The sequence below is a fragment of the Setaria italica genome, chromosome IV, assembly GCF_000263155.2.
Source record: "Setaria italica strain Yugu1 chromosome IV, Setaria_italica_v2.0, whole genome shotgun sequence".
NCBI classification, from domain to species: Eukaryota; Viridiplantae; Streptophyta; class Magnoliopsida; order Poales; family Poaceae; genus Setaria; species Setaria italica.
In genome coordinates this window covers 130,689-149,765 of record NC_028453.1, presented here as the reverse complement: position 1 = coordinate 149,765, position 19,077 = coordinate 130,689, and the positions used below count along the sequence as shown (strand labels likewise).

General features: G+C 44.5%; 2 protein-coding genes across 4 annotated transcripts; both read right to left on the bottom strand.

Moving 5' to 3' along the window:
- Window positions 1-1,219: 1,219 nt before the first annotated feature.
- On the bottom strand, window positions 1,220-11,824 carry LOC101757824 (U-box domain-containing protein 12). 3 transcript variants are annotated; one of them, XR_002677395.1, is made up of 8 exons: window positions 11,393-11,824; window positions 11,194-11,310; window positions 10,680-11,093; window positions 9,497-10,589; window positions 9,112-9,271; window positions 6,739-7,014; window positions 6,233-6,611; window positions 1,220-1,728 (listed from the first exon to the last, which is right to left on the bottom strand). XR_002677395.1 is itself a non-coding variant. In XM_004964200.2 (4 exons), the coding sequence occupies exons 1-4, from the start codon at window positions 11,600-11,602 to the stop codon at window positions 9,528-9,530; spliced, it is 1,803 nt and encodes a 600-aa protein (XP_004964257.1). In that variant the 5' UTR covers window positions 11,603-11,824; the 3' UTR covers window positions 9,281-9,527. The 3 variants fall into 3 exon arrangements, 1 of the variants encoding a protein (XP_004964257.1); XR_002677396.1 differs by lacking the exon at window positions 1,220-1,728 and adding an exon at window positions 4,583-5,928; XM_004964200.2 differs by lacking the exons at window positions 1,220-1,728; window positions 6,233-6,611; window positions 6,739-7,014; window positions 9,112-9,271 and having other exon boundaries at window positions 9,281-10,589.
- Window positions 11,825-12,438: 614 nt separating this feature from the next.
- On the bottom strand, window positions 12,439-19,056 carry LOC101772696. The gene is made up of 18 exons (XM_004966528.3): window positions 17,847-19,056; window positions 17,391-17,462; window positions 17,109-17,313; window positions 16,892-17,003; window positions 16,551-16,634; window positions 16,404-16,479; window positions 16,258-16,317; window positions 16,116-16,168; window positions 15,874-16,040; window positions 15,567-15,771; window positions 15,035-15,092; window positions 14,615-14,671; window positions 14,219-14,464; window positions 13,621-13,685; window positions 13,474-13,542; window positions 13,310-13,403; window positions 13,063-13,203; window positions 12,439-12,978 (listed from the first exon to the last, which is right to left on the bottom strand). The coding sequence occupies exons 1-18, from the start codon at window positions 18,903-18,905 to the stop codon at window positions 12,865-12,867; spliced, it is 2,937 nt and encodes a 978-aa protein (XP_004966585.1). The 5' UTR covers window positions 18,906-19,056; the 3' UTR covers window positions 12,439-12,864.
- Between the last annotated feature and the right edge of the window lie 21 nt (window positions 19,057-19,077).

Below are 19,077 nucleotides of genomic sequence, written 5' to 3'. Positions count from 1 at the left end.
AAGAGAAAAGGATGCATACAGGTTTTATATAAGAAAAAGAGTCGACCCGACCCATGTATAATGTGGGTTCTTTCTCCCACGTGATTGTGCTACTTAAGAGGAATATATGCATGCTCTCGTTATTTTCTTGTATTATTGGGTTTCCGATTTTTAAGATTGGTGCAACAAACCTCATTTGTTGGATGTGCCCTCTCCCCACAACCCTAACTTCCATCCGCCGCCACCGCCAACAACCACGCACCATCGTTCCTGTTGCACTGCTCCCGCTGCCCCGCGCTTCCCTTGCCGTCGCCCACATGTCACCTGTCGCATGTCACCGCGCGCACAATTCGGACTGCAGGTGCACTAATTTGCCTAGTTATTGTACTAAATTAAGTATATTACAAGTTGTTGAACCAACGTGCACCCATTATTGTACTAAATTGAGCATTTTATAAGTTGTTGGACCAATTTGCACCCACATGGTGAATTTTACTCTAATGTTAACTCTGAACGAACAACTTCGCCTCAACTAGGTGAAATCAGAATTAGAGGATGAGCTAAATCCAAATATAGGTGAAGAGAAACTATCTAGGATCACCAAACCAACCACCATATTAACCAATCTCATGCCCCTTTAAGATCCTAAAGACACCTGATGGTTGTTGGAGACTCCGAATTGAGGTAAACAGCCCAACACAAACCAATGCCACCGTATGGAGGAAACTTCAAGGCAACACCTCCAACCATGGCAAGGCATTGAAGATACCACCATCATTCATCCTAAAGTGAAATTAAATCTTCATCCTAATTCCTAAAGTGAAAGAGGGAAATCGATGTACGTCCACGAACGTCCCCATCACCAGCTTTGATAGAAGGTCAGATAAAGCTTTGCCCGATATGAAATGCGCCATAATGTTTTTCTTTGTATGCGACATGATGTTTTGCTTGTTGAATCTGATCTGATGGCTTTTATTGCATCTATGAAAACTCAAACTCGAAATTTTATGCTCTTATTATACCATTTTTAGTTGCATGGTCCGACCCAAAAATGTTTAAGATGGTAGAGAAAGATTCAAAATATATTATATTTCAACGAATTTCCAACAATTCCCAATACACCTTCCCTAAAAGAAACTTTGGTTGTGGAGCAAAACCACCATCCAAAATGCATTGTTTCCACATCACGTATCTCTAGCAATTCCCAAAATACATGCCCAATACATTCTGGACCCACTAATGGCTCGTGGAGTGCAAATTTAGTTTTTTTAAACTGGTTTTTGGGAAGAACCCAAAACCAGAATACGGAGTTCACATATAATAGTAAGTAACGCAGCGACTGTTAACAACAGTGATCACAGTCATGGAAATGAGTAGCAATGCATCCCTACACACACACAAACCACCATCCGAATTTCGGTTTCATCCCTGCATAGAGAAGGCAACAAAATATACAGTACTATACCCGTCACAGAATTTTGCGCTGCTGTTGCATGCTCAATCAATCAATCAATCCCTAATTGGCAAGGAAATATCTATCAATAGATTAGCCGAGTACGAAAATGGGGGCAGCGGAATGAAAAGATTGAGCACCGCGCTGCCCAGCAGCTGTTCAATCCATCCATCCTCTTTACGAGAAACTGAGAAAGAGAGAGGCTTGATGTTGCTGAGCCAACCATTGCTGCCTCCCTTCCTCTGCTTACATCTTCCTTGATGGATGAACATCGGGTTACAGCTCCAACACCACAACTGCAAGTCAATCGAGAGGCAGGTGAGGTGCCAATGCATATGACAGGCTCAGCTATATATTGATTAGGAAGGCCGAAGGCTACTATACTGTAGATAATAACTAGAAGGTGGCCCGCGCAAATAGCGTGGGTAGCTAGATTTTTATTTCATTTTTTTGACATTTTATTTTAAAATAAATAGATACAAATATTTGTGTTTAATCGTGTCATGGTCGCATCATCTATGTTTTTTAATTGTCATATTCTCAATGCGTATCTTTCAGAGTAAAAAGGAATATATGATATAGAAACATTTTTGTATTTACTAAAACAATATAAATATTTATATATTTTCATTGGAATATATTTTTTAGTATTTTTATTTACACGTAAACTTTTTTAGCCAATATTTGGATGTATTATTTCAAAATAAAGGATGGAAATAAGTTCACTCCTCCTAAAAGAGAGAGGTTGCTATAGCTTTTGGCCGGCCCTAGAGAACCATGTGCATGCCGGGTCATGGAGTGAGCCACCCTAGAAATGGCTTTAGCAAGAACGGTCGACGGTTCGCTCCTGCAAATAGCTATTTTTAACTGCAAAAAGAAGAAGCTGACTGTGCGCCCGCCCCAGTAAATCGTTTCAACTGGCCCGACAAAACTTTTTTGTAGTAGTTTTAAGCCAATTTGGTGAAAGCCACAACTTCGACACTTTCAAGCCACTTCTTACTGCCAAATTCAGGTATCTATCTATATATGTCCCTCTGTCTCATCTCAGCGTCCATGCATGTGGATGTGGTTGCACACCTCCTCTCTATGGCATATCATCTCCATGACACTATTGACTGCCGCAGCCCTCTTGTACACGACGATACCTCATGAGCTCTTGCATACGTTGGTTGTCTCGGTTCCTTTATCCTCCACATCCTCTCCAACATTTGACTGACCATCTTGTGGCTGCCGCTACCCTCAAGTTGCCCCATCACGTACCAGTTCTATTGCTCTGCTGCGGGAACCAATAGCTACTTCATCTACCCGATTTTCTCTATACCTCCCACTATCACCCTATTTTGATCATCAGAAACAACTACAACTGTTGGATTTTGGAGGATAAACAACCACTTGGCGGGTGAAAATATCCTCCCATTAGTCTGGCTCTCTCCCTCCCTCCCTCCCTCTAATGATGATCGTTGTCGTGATTAGAATTGTGTCAGATCAGGCATGGTGGCCTCATTATTGGGCGGCCATCATGTCTCTCGAGGGTTCTAATTCTCACGTGTCCTTATGACCATGTGGATACCTCACTATCGCTAGTGCGGGCAGACCCTCTTTCACGGTGATTTTGTCTTAGGATCCATTATTTGTTTCTTTCTCCTTCTAATCTTTCGCGTACACTATGGTTTTTAGTTACTTGCAAAGAAGTGGCTTGCATCTTCTAGCTCTTAATGTTGCATGAAGTTAGCAAGCATTCGTGGTGCAAGTTGTTGATGTCGACATCCACACTTCCCGTGTTCAATTTATGCACTGAACGATCAGGAGTGGTATATGTCTACTATGTTCTTTTTTATGTGGATATTGGTTGTATTCTCCAGCTTTTGTTCCTATCCAGTTCAAGAGCCAATTTGTGTTATGATCAAGTAGAAGCATTTCTTTGTACTGCTTGTCGCTATCCATCCCTCACTTCCCATATCCACGGGAGCAAAGCGGCCCACGGCTATAAAGCTGCACGGCATCTTTGCCCTCTTCGTGTAGATGTTACTCTTGTTGCTCCTACTCCATCCCAGTTACCCCTCTTTTTAATGGGTATAAATCGAACCAACGTCTAGCTGAAATCGAGTTCAGACTCTCTAAATCTATCAACCGAAGTCACATCTTCTTATTTTGCATTTGTTTTGTATACATGTTCTCTGAGCAGTAACGGGATAAGTTCCACACCCTCCTTTCTCTTGTTGGTTGTCCTGTTATTGACTTATATCTCGTTGCCTCAGATTTCCACTTGCCTGGTTCGACCTCGTCTCCTCTAACCATCTAACCAAGGACTATTTCAAAGTAAAGAATCAGACAAACAGACTAAGATCCCGTTTAGTTCCACGGACTAAAGTTTAGTTCCTGTCACATCGTATGTTTAGATACTAATTAGAAGTATTAAATATAGATTAATTGTAAAACCAATTGTACATATGGAGGCTAATTCGCGAGATGAATCTATTAAGCCTAATTAGTCCATGATTTGACAATGTGATGCTACAGTAAATATGTGCTAATTATGAATTAATTAGGCTTAATAGATTCGTCTCGCGAATTAGCCTCCATCTGTGTAATTAGTTTTATAATTAGCTCAGCATCCGAAGTTTCGATGTGACAAGGACTAAACTTTAGCTCAATGATCAAATAACTCCTAAATACCCCATAAAGACGTGAATGGCGAAGGGAGGTGCTGATTCAAAAAATAATAATCTAGGATGCTCCATGGCTGGACATCCACCCACACACACTCATATATTTAGCTTTCCCCTTTTTTTTAACTAATACGTTACCAGGTAGAGTTGCATTCATTCAAGTTATGCTGAGAGGTTGCACGTTCCAAGAAACATAACTTTTGTATCCTTTTAGTATTGTACAATCGCAAATAATGCGCTTTGGACTGGTGTTGGAGCACAAATCATATACTCCCTCCATTCCAAATTGTAAATCATTTCAACTTTCATGGAAAATAAAACCATCTCAAGTTTGACCAAATTTATACAATAAACTATTAATATTTATGATACAAAATAATCACTATTAGATTCTTCATTAAATACATTTTCATAGTATATCTATTCGGTACCATAAATCTTTTTAATTCTCTCTATAATTTTGATCAAACATAAAATGATTTAACTCTCAAGAAAGTTAGAATGACTAGAATTTGGAACGGAGGGAGAGTAATCAGTAAGCTCTTAGCTCTCCCAAAAAAAACAGTTAGCTCTAACCTCTCTCTCCCCTCTCCCGGTGGCTTTTTGCGATTTGTACCCTATAACTTGTTTTTGACTTAAGGTCAATTCGGCCAATGTAATTAGTTTAGGTGGGACATTTGCATCCCTATTGTTTCCTTGTAAAAAGGAAAGCAAAATCAAGTTCTAAAATTTCCTTTTTTATATACATCTGGTTGTTGATGTTTTTTTAAGACTGTAGATGCGAATAGAAATAAGTAAAGAGTTTATTGTATATTCTTTTCCTTTTCTATACTCTTCCTTTCCTTTTAGAGAAAATTCTATGTATGCCATTCAAAATTTAACTCATATTCAAATTTAGTCCATCCCCTCACTACCATTGATTACAATTTTTCATCCCTTGAGTGCCATTGCGGGTAGTTTTGCCAGAAGCACACCGTGAAGTCACTGTGGACCCGCTCGTCAGTGGAAGGGGACGAATAAACTTTTCTTATTTCCTCTCCCCTTCCTCTTCCCTTCCAATGGAGGTCGTCCGGCCGATTCTGCGTCACGCGCCGAGCAGAGCAAGCGGGAGCGCGTCCCGGCCTCGTGTCGGCAACAAACCGTGCTCCAGGGCGCGGCACGCAGCTCACGGCCCGCGACGACAAAGGCGCGGCGCGTCAGCTCGGCCTGCGGTGACGGGGGCTGAAAGCGGCGCAGTTCCCCACGGCGGAATCGGCGCTTGGCAGCTCGGCCTGCGGCGACGTGGGCCGGAGGCGGCGCGGTAGGTGGTTCAGGTCCCCGCGGCGAGCGGTTGGTGGCGGCGGCGGAGCGCAGCAGCTCGATGAACGGGGCAGTGCAGGGGCTAGCGGCAGCGCAGCGGTTGGGTGGGCGGCGCACAGCCCCACGGCACGGCGGAGGCAGACCGCCTTGTTTCCTAGTTTCTGGAGGAGATTAGTACTTGGATTCCTGTTACGATCCGTATGTCCATGAACCCGTCCTCATAGCTTGGTGCCTGCATCAACGGGGCTAGCACGCGGCGGGCACTAATGGATGGCTGTGCTAATGTTTGGTGACTGAAACATGAAGAATGTCTTGCGTGCTGCCGGAATACTCCATGGACAGCAGCGCAGAGGCCGAGCAGCAGCGCCGGGAGAAGCTCAACCGCCGATTCTGCGACCTCAGGGCCGCCGTCTCCACCGTGTCGCGCATGGACAAGGCCTCCTTCCTAGCTGACGCCGCCGCCTACATCGCCGAGCTCCCGCCGCCTTCTCGCCTGAATCAACGCGCCTGCGTTTACTCCTTGGTTGGCTGGAGTGGCCAGCGCCAGACCAACATGTTTTAACGGCGTTAGTGATTCCCTTCAAATATAACGGCAGTGGCACGTAGGATGGAAATGCAGGAACTGACGGCACTCAAGGGGTGAGTTAAAGAATTTTCTCTTCTAATGTATTTTTAATCGTATTTGACAAGAACTTTTGGATTAATCTAGGCCGTTAGATCCAACGGTTCATATTCTTCTCTGTTTTGGATTAACGTGGTAATTTCTTGACCCTCTGTGGTGGATCCTTTAAACACTATTGTATTAAGATAATAGATAGCAAACAGAACTTACAGTCTGAATCCGTGGTGATCCACTGCCCCATCCTGCAGCTGCACGCGTCCTCCTCCACCTCCTCTCCTTCCATGTTCTTCATGCTCTTTGGGCTGCCGCCGCACAGCATACTCTGCTGGCTCATGGACGACAGCCTCGACGCGTAGTAGTCTTTCCTCGATGGCGTTTGCTCCGACGCCTTTGCCGGCGCCGACATCAACGACAACGGTGAATATGCAACCGACGACGCTGACGAGCAGCTGCCCGCGTCCCACTTGAAGCTCAGCTTGCTCGAGCTGCAGCTCATCTCGTCGCTCGCCTCCTGCTGCTGCTTCTTTTCCTGGTGCCGCCCTCCCTTTGCAGCTGCAGCACCGTCCCTTGCGTGGAAACTCAGAACCTTCTGCAAAAACAAATTTGATTTCATCATACGGGCATCTACGTATTTGCTGGATCAAAACCTTCTTGATTTAGCTCCTAATCTGGGTCCAGGGTGGGGAGATGGTCAACAAATTGAACAATATATATACCTTCCATTTCTTGCCACTGAAAGTGGCGCCATGAGGTCTGGCCTGAGCAGCCAGCTTCAGAAGCTCCTTCACCCGTGCAACTGCCTTCTTGCCGTCGATCCTGTGCACCATCTTCTTCACTGCACCCTCAACTATGCCATGCTCGTTGAAGATCGGCAGCACTTTGCAGCCGATCACTACAGCGCCGGCAGGCTCGGCAATATGACCCATCCTAATGCCACCTCAGGGCTGAGGCTCGCTGCTGCAACCCCAAACACCTCAGTTTTATTGCATCCCCTGCATATGGGCAGTGTTTATAATTCGTTACAAGCAGAAGCAGGTCCATTTGGTAAGGCAATCAACGGTTGAGATCAAACAAGTGGGGATAAGCCAACGCTTGTGATTGTATCAGGCATAGGATCCCAAGAGATGGATCAGTATCATCTATCATATGATTGTAACAACATGGTGGGCAACGTCATAAGCTAAGATGGAATTTGCCTTAGTTAAACATCACATGTGGAGATAGAATAATATCACAATGGATGTTCTGGTTGTAACAAGTATAAGAATCTTGATTAGGTGCGTGCAGTTGCGGTCAAAGTCGAACACTACTACTACAGGGCCAGCAGCATTTTAGATCTCCTCAACCAACTTGCCTATTTGTTTAGCAGTTTATAAGCGAAAGGATTAGAAAGGAGCTGTGTCATCACACTAGCTAGATGCATCCTTTGATTATTGACGCAAAGGGAACAAAGACAGATGAGATGAGACAGATTAAGCAAGCAAATGATATGGGCATGCATGATTAGTTGGAACGCTGTCCTTTGCGCTGCTTAGGTTGGCCATGTGATGCATGCAGAGGAACTGTGCCCCTGGGATGCGGCATGTTACTGTGTACTGACATACTGCAGGGGAAGGCTTATTTTTATTGTTATACTTCTGTACCTCTTGTCTCACTAGCTACTTTATATCGAGGCTTTAATGTAAGTGTATGCATGTCGTATTTGCTATTTACCATGCGTGGTGCGTAGATAGCTCAGCTCTTATTGAACCGAAAAGTACGCTATAGTTCATGGATCAAGAAGCAAGAGAGATACGCCAAAGCCTGACATGTTCTAAAAGTATATATCGCCAAAAGCATTTCCCGGACCTCATCCAAGAAAACAGAAAAGGAGCCCCTCTCTGAAATAAAATGTTTCAGACATTACGGTTGAACACAAATTGTATTGCCAAATGCCAACCAGTTCATCCTGGTGAGTTTCTCACTAGAGAAACACGGTGGCTCATGAAGCTGAAGTTATATGGCCATTGTGAGCTACACATAATCTATTATATATAGTTCTAGGTTGTGGAAATGGTTTCCTGCTAGAGTTAGCCAGAATTGCAGACGATACACAGCAGAGGGACACTTGTCATCACATGAGCAGCCTGCCTGAGATGTACTCTAATCTCATTGTCTAGGCAGAACAACAGATCTTCTTAAGTCCCACCCAAAAGAAAAAGGATACCAAGACATGACTGCCATGGTCCAACAAGACCAGAATTTGTGAACAGTATTTTCTCGACATCTCGGTATGGTATCAACGTGTTGTGTGTTTGGCATACCACAATGTAGTGATGGTTCATGACCTATTGGTCCAGTGGGCTCAGCTTTGCTATTAAAATGTTTCTTTATGCCTTTTTCCCTTGTCATCTTCATATCAAAATAGTCAGTGTATGTGTTTGTAGTTTGTTCCAGAATAACAATATCATGCAAGTAGCTACCAACAAGTGATGATCCATGTGCAGCATAACCATCTTGTCTACTTGGTTTGTCATCTGCTTTTCCATATTGCATCTGAACTTTGTATGTGGTCTAGTGACGTGGAAATCAGAGCCATAAACAAGTGCAAGGATAATTTGAGTTTCCGGATTCTTCACTTTTCATTTTTCTTATTCTTTCAGCATAGCCGTCATAGTTACCAAGAACTTTCAGAACCTTCTGATTAGAAAATAGATCTAGTATTTAGCTACATGTGCTATGACCCGATCCAAATCTTACTTGATCCCCTCAAGTAAAGAGTAACATCAACAGCAACAGTACCTATCTCCTGGTTGGTTATGTGCATATGCCCATGGTATAAAAGTTCAGAGACGACATTCAAAAGAGGATGGAAGATACAAAAAGACAGTGTTAATAGGGATACAATGTTAACCTTATCAGAATCTAGAAATCAATTAGAAAATGGGCACAACTTTTTCAACAAATCAGATATTTTGATAATAGCAAAATGATGTGGGCCTCTAAGGAAACCAAGCTACATTAAGCTTTGTAATGAATGCTTAAACTTTCATGAAACAATTTAAAATAATTTCTACAGTTCAGTAACAATTTGCTGAGAGCAAACTTACTTCAGATGAAGCCACCAAAGTACCAAGCAAAGAGCAGAGCCATCAAAAAACTTAACGGTTTCCTTTCTCTTATTATGCAGCCGAAGCTTCAATCCGTAATTTCCCGGTTCTAACGTATTGAAATGTTCCATAAAGGGGAATTGATTTGCAAGCATGAAACCTGAAAGAATAATAACCACCAAACTGAATCACATATAGATGTATTTACTATCCTTTTTTTTAATCAAGAAGTACATCTTGGGCTGACTTTCAATATTATACAACCAATTTACATGTTTACAGAAAATTCTTAAAATCTTAACACATCTGCCTACAGATATATCTCAAATGTCAACACTATTCAGAGGCATTTAGATTTATGTGTACAATATAGCAAAGCCACAACCTCAATTCCAGCAAATCTACTATGGTCAGCTTCATGCTTCTTCAGCTTGCCGCATGAGTTCCAGAATGCTAGAAGATTTTCTCTTTGCACGGTCCGTGCCAGACTCCGACAGTTCCTTGAGTGCATCCTCTGCTCCAGCAACTTTTGCAGCCTTTGTTTGCTCAACATCAGCACAACAAAGCGACCACAGAATGGCTGCAGCGTTCTCTCTATTGCGAGGAGACTCTGTTTTAATTACCTCCACAAGTGGGGGGATTGGATCCGACTGCGCAATTACAGCCCTGGCTTCAGGGTTACCAGCAAGAATAGCCAAAAGAGTGAGCGCCTCATCAGTCATTCCCCCAGTAGGATCCACCAAGAAGTTCATCAAATGGATGACGATTCCAGCTTTTACTGCCCGGATCTTATTTCCCTGGTATATGCACAGATTAAAAATTGCCGTTGCTGCATCTTTCTTGCCTCGTGGGCTCCCATCGCACAGAAGATTAATGAGTGGAGGTATTGCGCCAGCACCACCAATTGTAACCTTGTTTTCATCTACAACTGACAAGCTGAATAGTGTGGCGGCTGCGTTCTCTCTGGCTTCCATGCTCCCAGTTTTGAGCACTTCCACAATCTTAGGGATAGCATGAGAGCCCACAATGCTTGCCTTGTTGTTCTCATGGATGGAGAGGTTAAGGAGCGCTGTGACAGCATGTTCCTGCGTTCTTGGATCCGAAGAGGAGAGTAGATTGACAAGCAAGGGAATTGCTCCTGCTTCAGCAATGCATATCCTGTTGTTGACATTTCTCTTCGCAAGCAAACGTATCTCACCAGCAGCAGCCCGCTGCTCATCTTGGTTCCCACCCCTCAGCCTTGTCATCAGTGAGACTAGACCAGCATGGTCATAGTCAGAGCTTTTTGCTGCTTTCTTATCTTGGGAATTTGCTTTGTTCTTCGGAAGCTCAATGCCGTTGGCTTCACACCACTGAGCTATTAGGCTTTTGAGGACAAAGTTTGGTGTCAGTGAAGTATGTGAGAGGGGCTGCTGCGTCTTAGGGCATGTCTTGTGTCCAGAATCAAGCCATTTCTGGATGCACGGTCGCTCATATGTCTGAAAAGAAGACAAGAGAAGTTGTACTAATTAAACCAATGTATTCAAGGAGTAGAGCAGTAGCTATAACTTTGCCCTATGGATGCATACCTGCCCACTAGAAACGATGACAGGGTCTTGCATGAGCTCAAGGGATATCGGGCATCTGAATTCATCGGGGATGATAGGAGATCTGTGATTTATGGAGGCAAAGCTGGCACCGAGCGCCTCTGGTGCGGGAGGTTCAGTGATGACACAGTCTTTGAGCTTCTTGAGCAAGGAAGACATCTCCTCAACACATCCATCAGGTTCGCCGCCACTGGAGATGACCATCTCATGCAGGGCGACGGATTCTTTCTTGATATCGGCCATAGTCTGCAGTTGCAACTTCTCTGAGATCCTTGTGAAGACCAGAGGGTCAAAGGTCTTGTCAGCGAGAGCGGAGGATATATCCTTTGAGAGCTGCGCGTCTGGTGGATCCATTCTGGTTGCAGCCCTTTTGAACTGAGAATGCACAAGCGCGACCTGAATCCATACGGTACGAGTGGGCGTTTTCAGTGAGCCAGGACATGAGGAAGGAAGGAAGGAAGGAAGGAAGGAAGAGGAGTTAGTCAGTAAGGAGCACCTGCTCCTGCACTTCTTCAGGCATGTCGAAGGTGTGGTAGGGCAAGGCATCCAGGGCCAGCTGAATCTGGCTGTTGACGCTTGCGAAGCGATCGAGCATGCCATCCCCTCGCATCGCCTGGTTTTCCATTGAATCATACTCCTAGGTTGGATGGTTGTCTTTGGAGAGAGAGAAGAGAGAGAAGAGACGAGCAAGGCACCTGGTAGATCTTGCTGCCGTCGTGAACTGCGCGGAGGAGGTCGCGCGCGGCCCCGAGTGCGTCGGCGAGAGGCAAGGCGTCCTGGAGCTGGTCCTGCTGGAGGAGGGGCGCAAGGAGGCGGATGCGGCGCGCGAGGTCACCGCAGAGGCGGCGCATGGGCCCGCGCGGCTCCGGGAGCGCGGCGATCTCCGCCGCCAAACGCGCCGGCATGGCCTCCGCCGCAGCAGCCGTGGTGTGGGTGATGGATTGGCGGCGGTGCGGGAACGAAATCAATCAATCTCCAACCGAGATCCGATCCGATGCAACTGAATTGACGACGAACGCGGTGGCCACCGCCGCCGCCCTCACCAACCTCCCCTCCCCTCCCCTCCCCTCTAAACGCAAGGAAACGCAGGACAGCACGGAGGGAGATGAGAAGAATGGCCGGAGACCACCGAAACGAAGGGGTCAACTTTGCGGTGCTTCATTTCGTTGCTTTGACCAAATAGTATAATCAATCAATTAATCATACCTACTAACACCATCCTGAAAATAACGAAGTTTTGTATAAAAATTATTAAGATACTAACCTTCTTTTTCCAAATACTTGACATTTTCCAAATATTTGACAATTTTGACCGCTTTATTTGTTCCAAACTTCATGTTTCCTTGTATTAAGGACATGTTGAGTAGAACTCCGTTTACTAATTCTCTTCTCTATGGGAGCTGATTCTCTTCTCTATGGGAGCTGATTTTTCCGAGAGAGGTGATTCTCTGTAGGGACTGATTTTACGATCGAAAGTGATTCCGTGAGAGAAGTGAATTAGGAAGTTTTTTCTCCCACCTCCCTACTTCACATAATCATTTTTATTAAGGAAAATCTCCTCCTGCTAATCCCTGCCAACCGCGCCCTAAGATGCTAGCCTTGTTTTTCCAAATTCCATCCGTAGACCTCGTTGTGAGGCGGCATGGTACGAATGAATTATTATTCAAATATACTGCTACAACGTCAACTTCTCTTATTATGGGAAAAGAAAAAAAAACGTAACCTTCAGCCAGAACCAGAATGGAAACGAAGGGAAGGCATATCCCTGCCGCACTTCCGCAGAGGATATGTGTTCAATCAAAGGTGGGTTTGGATATTTCAAATTTATAACCGACAACACCGATTACAAGTACGCCCCACCTGTCAGCCAGACAGATCAAAATTGGCAAATTCGTCTCGAGGATGGGGCTGCATCTACATCAAAAACAGGTGTGCCACCACTTGCGACTCCAAGGAAGAGAAACAAAAAAAAAAAGGCAACGTCAGACCCCCCCCACAGCATGCTAAATTGCTAAAAATCAATTTCAGATCCGACGCTGACGACCCAGCTTGCCTGTCTAGTATCCTTCTCATTTCTTCCTCTTGTATTGATTGTATACCGTCTTGCCATGCTTCATCATCTTATGTACATCTCGACCTCAAAGACACACAAATCCTGCTAGCTTAGTTACTCCAACGCCGAACTCTCCGTTTCCTGTGATGATGGCAGAGGAACAGCCTTGTACAGGTATGATGTCCCCTGGAATATAGTCAGGTGCACCCCGTTAAGATGAGCTTCCAGCTGCAAAACAGAAACATCAATCAGATCGATATTTATACAGCGCTCAGCCCCAACCGTGAGCAGAATGGCTGACTCGTAGCTCACCTCCTCTGGAGGGATCCGAGAGAAGCCAAATTTGTTCATCCAGATTCCTTCAGCTTCATGGGCAGCTGGAAGCACAAAGTGCTTGATCTTCAGCGAGATTAGCACCCTCTCTATACATGAGAACAAGGCCTGGAAGTAGCCCTGCATCAGAGTAATGGGTCAAACATTAATCCAACAATAAAAAAGAACCAATAGGATGCCCAACGATCAAATTCTAGTGCTGCTCAGCCAACCATTGAATACCCACCAGCCCTTGAACATCCCGACTTGTAGCAACCAGTGGCAGCTCGGCCACATCACCTCCCATGACACGCAAAAGTGCTGCTGACACCACAGTAGAGCTGCAACAAGCAACTAGGATTCAGTATCATTGGATGCAAAAGTTTTTCAATTTACAGAAACAGCTCTTACCCCACAGTCAACAATGCACAATACATTCCACTGTAATCTTGGCCGGCCATTCCTTCCTTTGGTCCCCTCCTGGTAGATTTAGACGAGCAGAGATAAGAATCTTTACACAGGCGACCTCTAAAGCAAATAGTTGTTTGGTTATCTTACCCATGAACCATCTCAGGAATGAGATCTCTTTTGGTGTGAACTTCAATGATTGGATCAAAGGATTGCTGCAAGAGAACACTTAGTGAGAAACCAAAGTCTCAATGCTAAGATACTTTGCGAAGAAGTATTAATGTCTCTCCACTATAATACCATGATTGATCAGGTATTTTTAATGGTATGTGCACAGATCACAAGGCCACCGGCACCACACTGCCCACACACTTGAAATCGGTGTGGACCAAACTGCATACCGAATCCACAACCAGCCCCCCACCCACCCAAAAAAAAAGGAAGAAAGAAACCACCATCAAGGTCACTGTTTGACATTACGGTGATATCAAAGTAGAACAAAACTCGGTCCAAAGCTGGCAAGCTCAATAGTAACACTGGCTAACACACAGTTCTGCTACTGATGAACAGCTTGTTTTTCCTAACATGATATAATGCATCCACCCAATATAAGAACAAATACATAAGAACAGATTACCATCAGATGGCCATATGAAAACACATCAAAAGGAGGAAACAAAACAAAGACACTTGACCAAGAAAATTATGCAGAAGATGAACGAATTAGATCAAATAATACAAGACCTACATGAAAAATCGGCACCGCAGCTGAGAGCAATATTCTTCCATCTTCAGTAGCTCTTTTACCACAGAGTAATTGCCATTTGAGATCTGTACTAGTGTCCATGCATAAATCTCTTGTCTCATGTTTCTTCCTTATGATTTCAATATCTGGCTCCGCCAAAAGTTGAGCTCCATCAGAGATTATCTTTTCCAATGAAGATCGTGTCTCAGAGCAACTACCGCAACAGAACCACTCCCCCTCTGGCAATTCCTGTATAAAAAGAAAAGGCATTCCATCGTGTTAGCATTCATCAAGGCAAAAGACATCATTCTTTATCTGAAGTGAATATGTCATGCACATCAAACGTAAGGGTACATTGACTGTTTTTTCAATCGAATAATAAAGTTGTTCTCCACTAACCTTTAGTTCTACCTGCCATTGACTCTGCAAACATCCTACATGATACTCTTTCTCACACTAAGCAGCACAAAACAGAAGCATGTCAGTCAAGTATAACAGTAAATTTAACAGAAGCATGTCAGTCAAGTACTCCCACCATCCCAAATTACTATTCGTTTTGGCTTTTCTAGAGACATACCTTTTGCTATGTATCTAGACATAGTATATATCTAGGTGCGTATCAAAAGTTACTACCTAGAAAAGCCAAAACGAATAGTAATTTGGGACGGAGGGTCTATAACAGTAAATTTGTACATGTATATTGCACTTTAGCATAGTGCTAAAGACTAAGAGGAAATCAAACCAGCTGAATAAGGATCATGTCCTAGTATTTTGATTATAAATTACAATGTACAGGCAGAAGTATCTAGCCATTCATACTTGGTCACAGAGTATCACAGTGCGGTCATCAAATACAGCATTGTTGAAGTCTTTCTTTCTGCAGAGAAATTTTACCGGTAAGAATGCTGCAAGAATGCAACAAGCATAAAGAAAAGAGCACAGCAAGCAGATCTGGAGGCTAGCCTACTGATAACAACAAACATTAGAAAATACAATGGCATATTTCATCATTCTAAGAGATAATCGCCAAGAATGCCTATGCGCCAGCCACCACACCTTCCTGCCTAAAACCACCTAGCTAACACAGACTATTTGTTTATTGATTTGTACCTCAGGATACTTGCAGGCTACAGTGCTTCACTAACTGCACTGGTATGTTCATAATCAAACACTTAGTTCCCACTAATGTAACAAAACAGAAGAACCCTGGTTCCTAAAACTACCTTTTTCATGCTGCAATTAATTAATCAGGTATGAGCAGTGTTCGAGAAAAAAATCAGGTATGAGCATGACTTGTTATAATACATAGCTCATATAAAATAAGAGAACCAGCTGTGACAAAAGTACTCACTTGCATAGAGCACAGCCTCCAAGATCATCAGAGAGCGGGACAATTCGTATAGCTCTCTTCAGTATCTGCTCAATGGAATCAACTCCAGCTTGCCTCCCAGCAGCTTTAGCATTTTTGTTCTCAGCCAAAGCCTTTTCTTTTTGTACAAGATTCCTGCAATTATCACAATACCATTCTGAGGGGGCTTCAGGCAGTCCAACGCAAGCTGCAATTGGTACAAGTGATCTGGTTGTTAACACTCTATAAACAAATAACTAAACAAGATAGTTCTGAAACTTTAGTTGTCATTAAGGACTTGCAAAACTACCTGGATGAAATGACCTTGGACAGATTTTGCATGGGAAAATATCTCCCCCGTGACCGCATTCTCTGCACAGATCATCTGTTTCGCGTTCCGACTGTTCCATATCCTTTGATATTTTCATTGCCAGTTCATGCAAGGATACTCCATTTGATGTGAAGATGTTATCATACCTGGCAGCATGTAACACAATAAGGGAAACCATGATAGCGTTGGCACAACTAAAACAGGAGAATGTAAATACTTACGGCTTGCGCCTTGACCCCTCACCCGCATGAGCTTCGAATGCTGACGGGCTAACCTGAATATTCCACACACAAAAAAGATCAATTATTTCATAAAATGTATGATAAACCTGAAGAGATAAATTGGATGAGAAAAGAACCAGACCACTCTGTTGCAGTGATTACAGTAGATTCTTTGATCCTTGATATACCCATCAACCTTTCTCTGCATCATGCAATGCAAATTATAAACCAAAGAAAATACAAGGTGAATTGAAGAAAATCAAGAGATAGCCCTTGGCCTAACACAACCTGCCCATCAACATAGTAAGCTACTTCTGTGCCATCAAGCAAAACATTAAAGACCAATTTGTGTAGTCCATTATCCCTGAAGAAAGTGCCAAACAAATATCAATGAGCTCGTGCACACATAAAAAGAAGGTAAAATAGCACACTTACTTGTTTGTTACTTTGCCAGCACTACCACCCTTCTTGCTTGATGATATATTCTTTAGCAAAGCTTCCTTGGAACTCGGAGTCAGACTACAGCCCCAAAAAAACAGGTAAGCAACTAAGATCTAAATGCAAGAACCTAAAGATGATTTAAGAAAAAAGCAAGAAGTTTACAATCAGAACTCAACAAAACTACAACTTAGATAGAACATCCAAAAGTAGCATCTAAGTATCTAACCATGCTAGGCAGATATCTCTTGAACAAATTAATTATCCAACTGGTGGTGAGGTCGTGGTTAATTGGGCACAAGAGAAGATGTAGCACATTATTTGCTGAAACTGCTTACCTGGAATTGCTCTTACATGGATATGATGGGGTAGGAGGATCTTGAGGTTGCTTTGACTCGAGGCAATGTTGACACAGTACGTGTTCAATTTGTGATGACAGAAGAACATCCTCTGCAGCATTAGAAGATTAGTCAAATGTATCAAAAATTTTCAAAAAAAAACAAATGTCATATAGGACTTGTGCTTCAAAAAAATGCTCAAGTGTGACGTCCATACCGTTGCAATTCAGGCAATTAATGCGGCTCCCCTTAGCCACTGGACCAATGGAGGAACGAATTGTTTTTTCCAGAGCCTCCAAGGGAGATCTTTCAGATGCACGCAGCACATCACGCAAACTATTGCCATTCCCTAAGTAAATGTAGTCAGCAGGGTGTTTTTTGGTGCTTCCAGCATGTTGTTCAAAGTAATAAGCCGAAACAGCCTGTAAAACAAAAGGGAGAATGGCATAATGTAAGCAGTTTGTGTCCTTCAATGGTTTATAGACTAGGGAGCACCAACCTTGGAGCCATTACAGGACGGACAAAAGCAGCGTATATTGCAACCAGTAATCACTCCTTTTAGCACAGCCTTCTGCAACTTGCAAGCAGAACTTATGTTAATTGCATGAGATACAAAAACAAAATAGACCACAATCCAAAGTAATCTGTCACCAAAGCAACTTGAGTTCTGCCAACCGTGCCACGGCAACAGAAAAACAAGGGGCCTCATGGACCTCCTATTTTTTTCTTAGGAAGATAACACAATACTAAATGAAAGCAATCCTTGGGGTATGGATGACAGAACTAGTCCTCAAAGTGCAACCATTTTGTCATGATTCATGCCTCAACAAAGGAAAACTCTATCTAAATATCACTAGACTATGCTAAACCAATGAATTTGTGAGCGATTAATGTGGCAGCAATCACAGATTTAAAAAGAACTGCTTGTAAGAAATTATGGCTGATTCTCACATACCTTGCTATGAGGAATGATGTACATAACTGGCATTCCCTCAAGCAGGCCGGTGTTGAGCAGCTCTCTAATGTTTCCAGGGTGCTTTGTGAGGCAGGCAACTTTCTTTGACATCTTCATCTCCATCTTCTTCACTGATGGAGGGGAGTCAGATGCGCTGTCAAGCGCATCATCAGATTCAACTAAACTGCTCTCAACCTTTGTCTTGAGCAGCGACCTTGTGAACCTTCTCTGAGGCTTCTCCATCAGCAAAGCCAAATCAAATGAGGCATCCTTGCTGCCATCTGGTATAGCGTGACCTTCAGTAGCTGTGGACTCTTCTTTGTCTGGTTTATTCTTGAGCAGCGACCGTGTGAAGCGCCTTGCAGGCTTGAGCCCGGCAGCGGCCACAGGTGTGGCAGTGTCCTCGACTAGCAGAGCATTGGGGACTGATGCATTGTCCACGGCCTGCAGCTGTAGACTTGCTCCATTTGAGTTCGAGTTATCACAATGGTCGTTACCATCAGCAACGGCAGATTCCAGCAGAGTTGATGCTGCATCATCCAGGGCAACACAATTCTCCATGGGCACATTCGGCGTTGCAATCACTGAGTCCTCTCTTGCAGCCTCAGGCTCAGCCTCAGCGTGCGATGGCTGGGGAGTATCCAGCATCTTTTGCGCGATGACCTCTTGGGCAGCATTGGAATTGGATTGGTGATCTGCAGCAGTGGGAGGATTGGATCCATCGACTGGTTCGATGATGTCGCGGAGGGGCTGGGTAGGCGGCTCGGCGTCGATGGGCGGCGTGGGCGGGGAGACGAGATCGGCGGCGGCGGCCGGTGGGTCGGATCTCTTGCGCCGCTTGAGAGATGCTGATGCTGATGGGTCGGGAAGGGAAGAGATGGGACGGCCGGAGCGCGTGCGGCCGGGGGAGGCGGAGATCTCGGAGAGGGACCGGAGCGCGAACGCAAGCTCGCGCTTCATGGCCCGCGGCGGCGGCGGCGGCGGCGGCGGTGGCGGCGCCGCCGGGGGTGAGGCGCAGGCGCTGCCAACGGAGGAGGAGGAGGAGGAGGAGGCGGGCATCGGATGAGATGGGAGAGGGAGGGGATTGTGGCCAGGCCAGGAGCCGATTACGATCCCATGTCTGGATTGCTGCCTGCTAGGGTTTGGAGCACGGGGGGATGGGATGGGATGGGATGGGAGGGATCGGAGAAGACGACGATGAGGCCCACCAATTGCGTCGCCCGCCGTGTTT

Excerpts from the sequence above, each read along its gene's own strand:
- LOC101757824 (XM_004964200.2), bottom strand. The coding sequence starts at position 11,602 with ATGCCGGCGCGTTTGGCGGCGGAGATCGCCGCGCTCCCGGAGCCGCGC. Across the intron at positions 11,311-11,392 it reads ACGGCAGCAAGATCTACCAG|GCGATGCGAGGGGATGGCAT; the intron begins GTGCCTTGCTCG and ends ATGGAAAACCAG. Across the intron at positions 10,590-10,679 it reads TCATCGTTTCTAGTGGGCAG|ACATATGAGCGACCGTGCAT; the intron begins GTATGCATCCAT and ends TCTTCTTTTCAG.
- LOC101772696 (XM_004966528.3), bottom strand. The coding sequence starts at position 18,905 with ATGCCCGCCTCCTCCTCCTCCTCCTCCTCCGTTGGCAGCGCCTGCGCC. Across the intron at positions 17,463-17,846 it reads ACATCATTCCTCATAGCAAG|AAGGCTGTGCTAAAAGGAGT; the intron begins GTATGTGAGAAT and ends TGCAAGTTGCAG. Across the intron at positions 14,672-15,034 it reads CTGTGATACTCTGTGACCAA|TGTGAGAAAGAGTATCATGT; the intron begins GTATGAATGGCT and ends TGTGCTGCTTAG.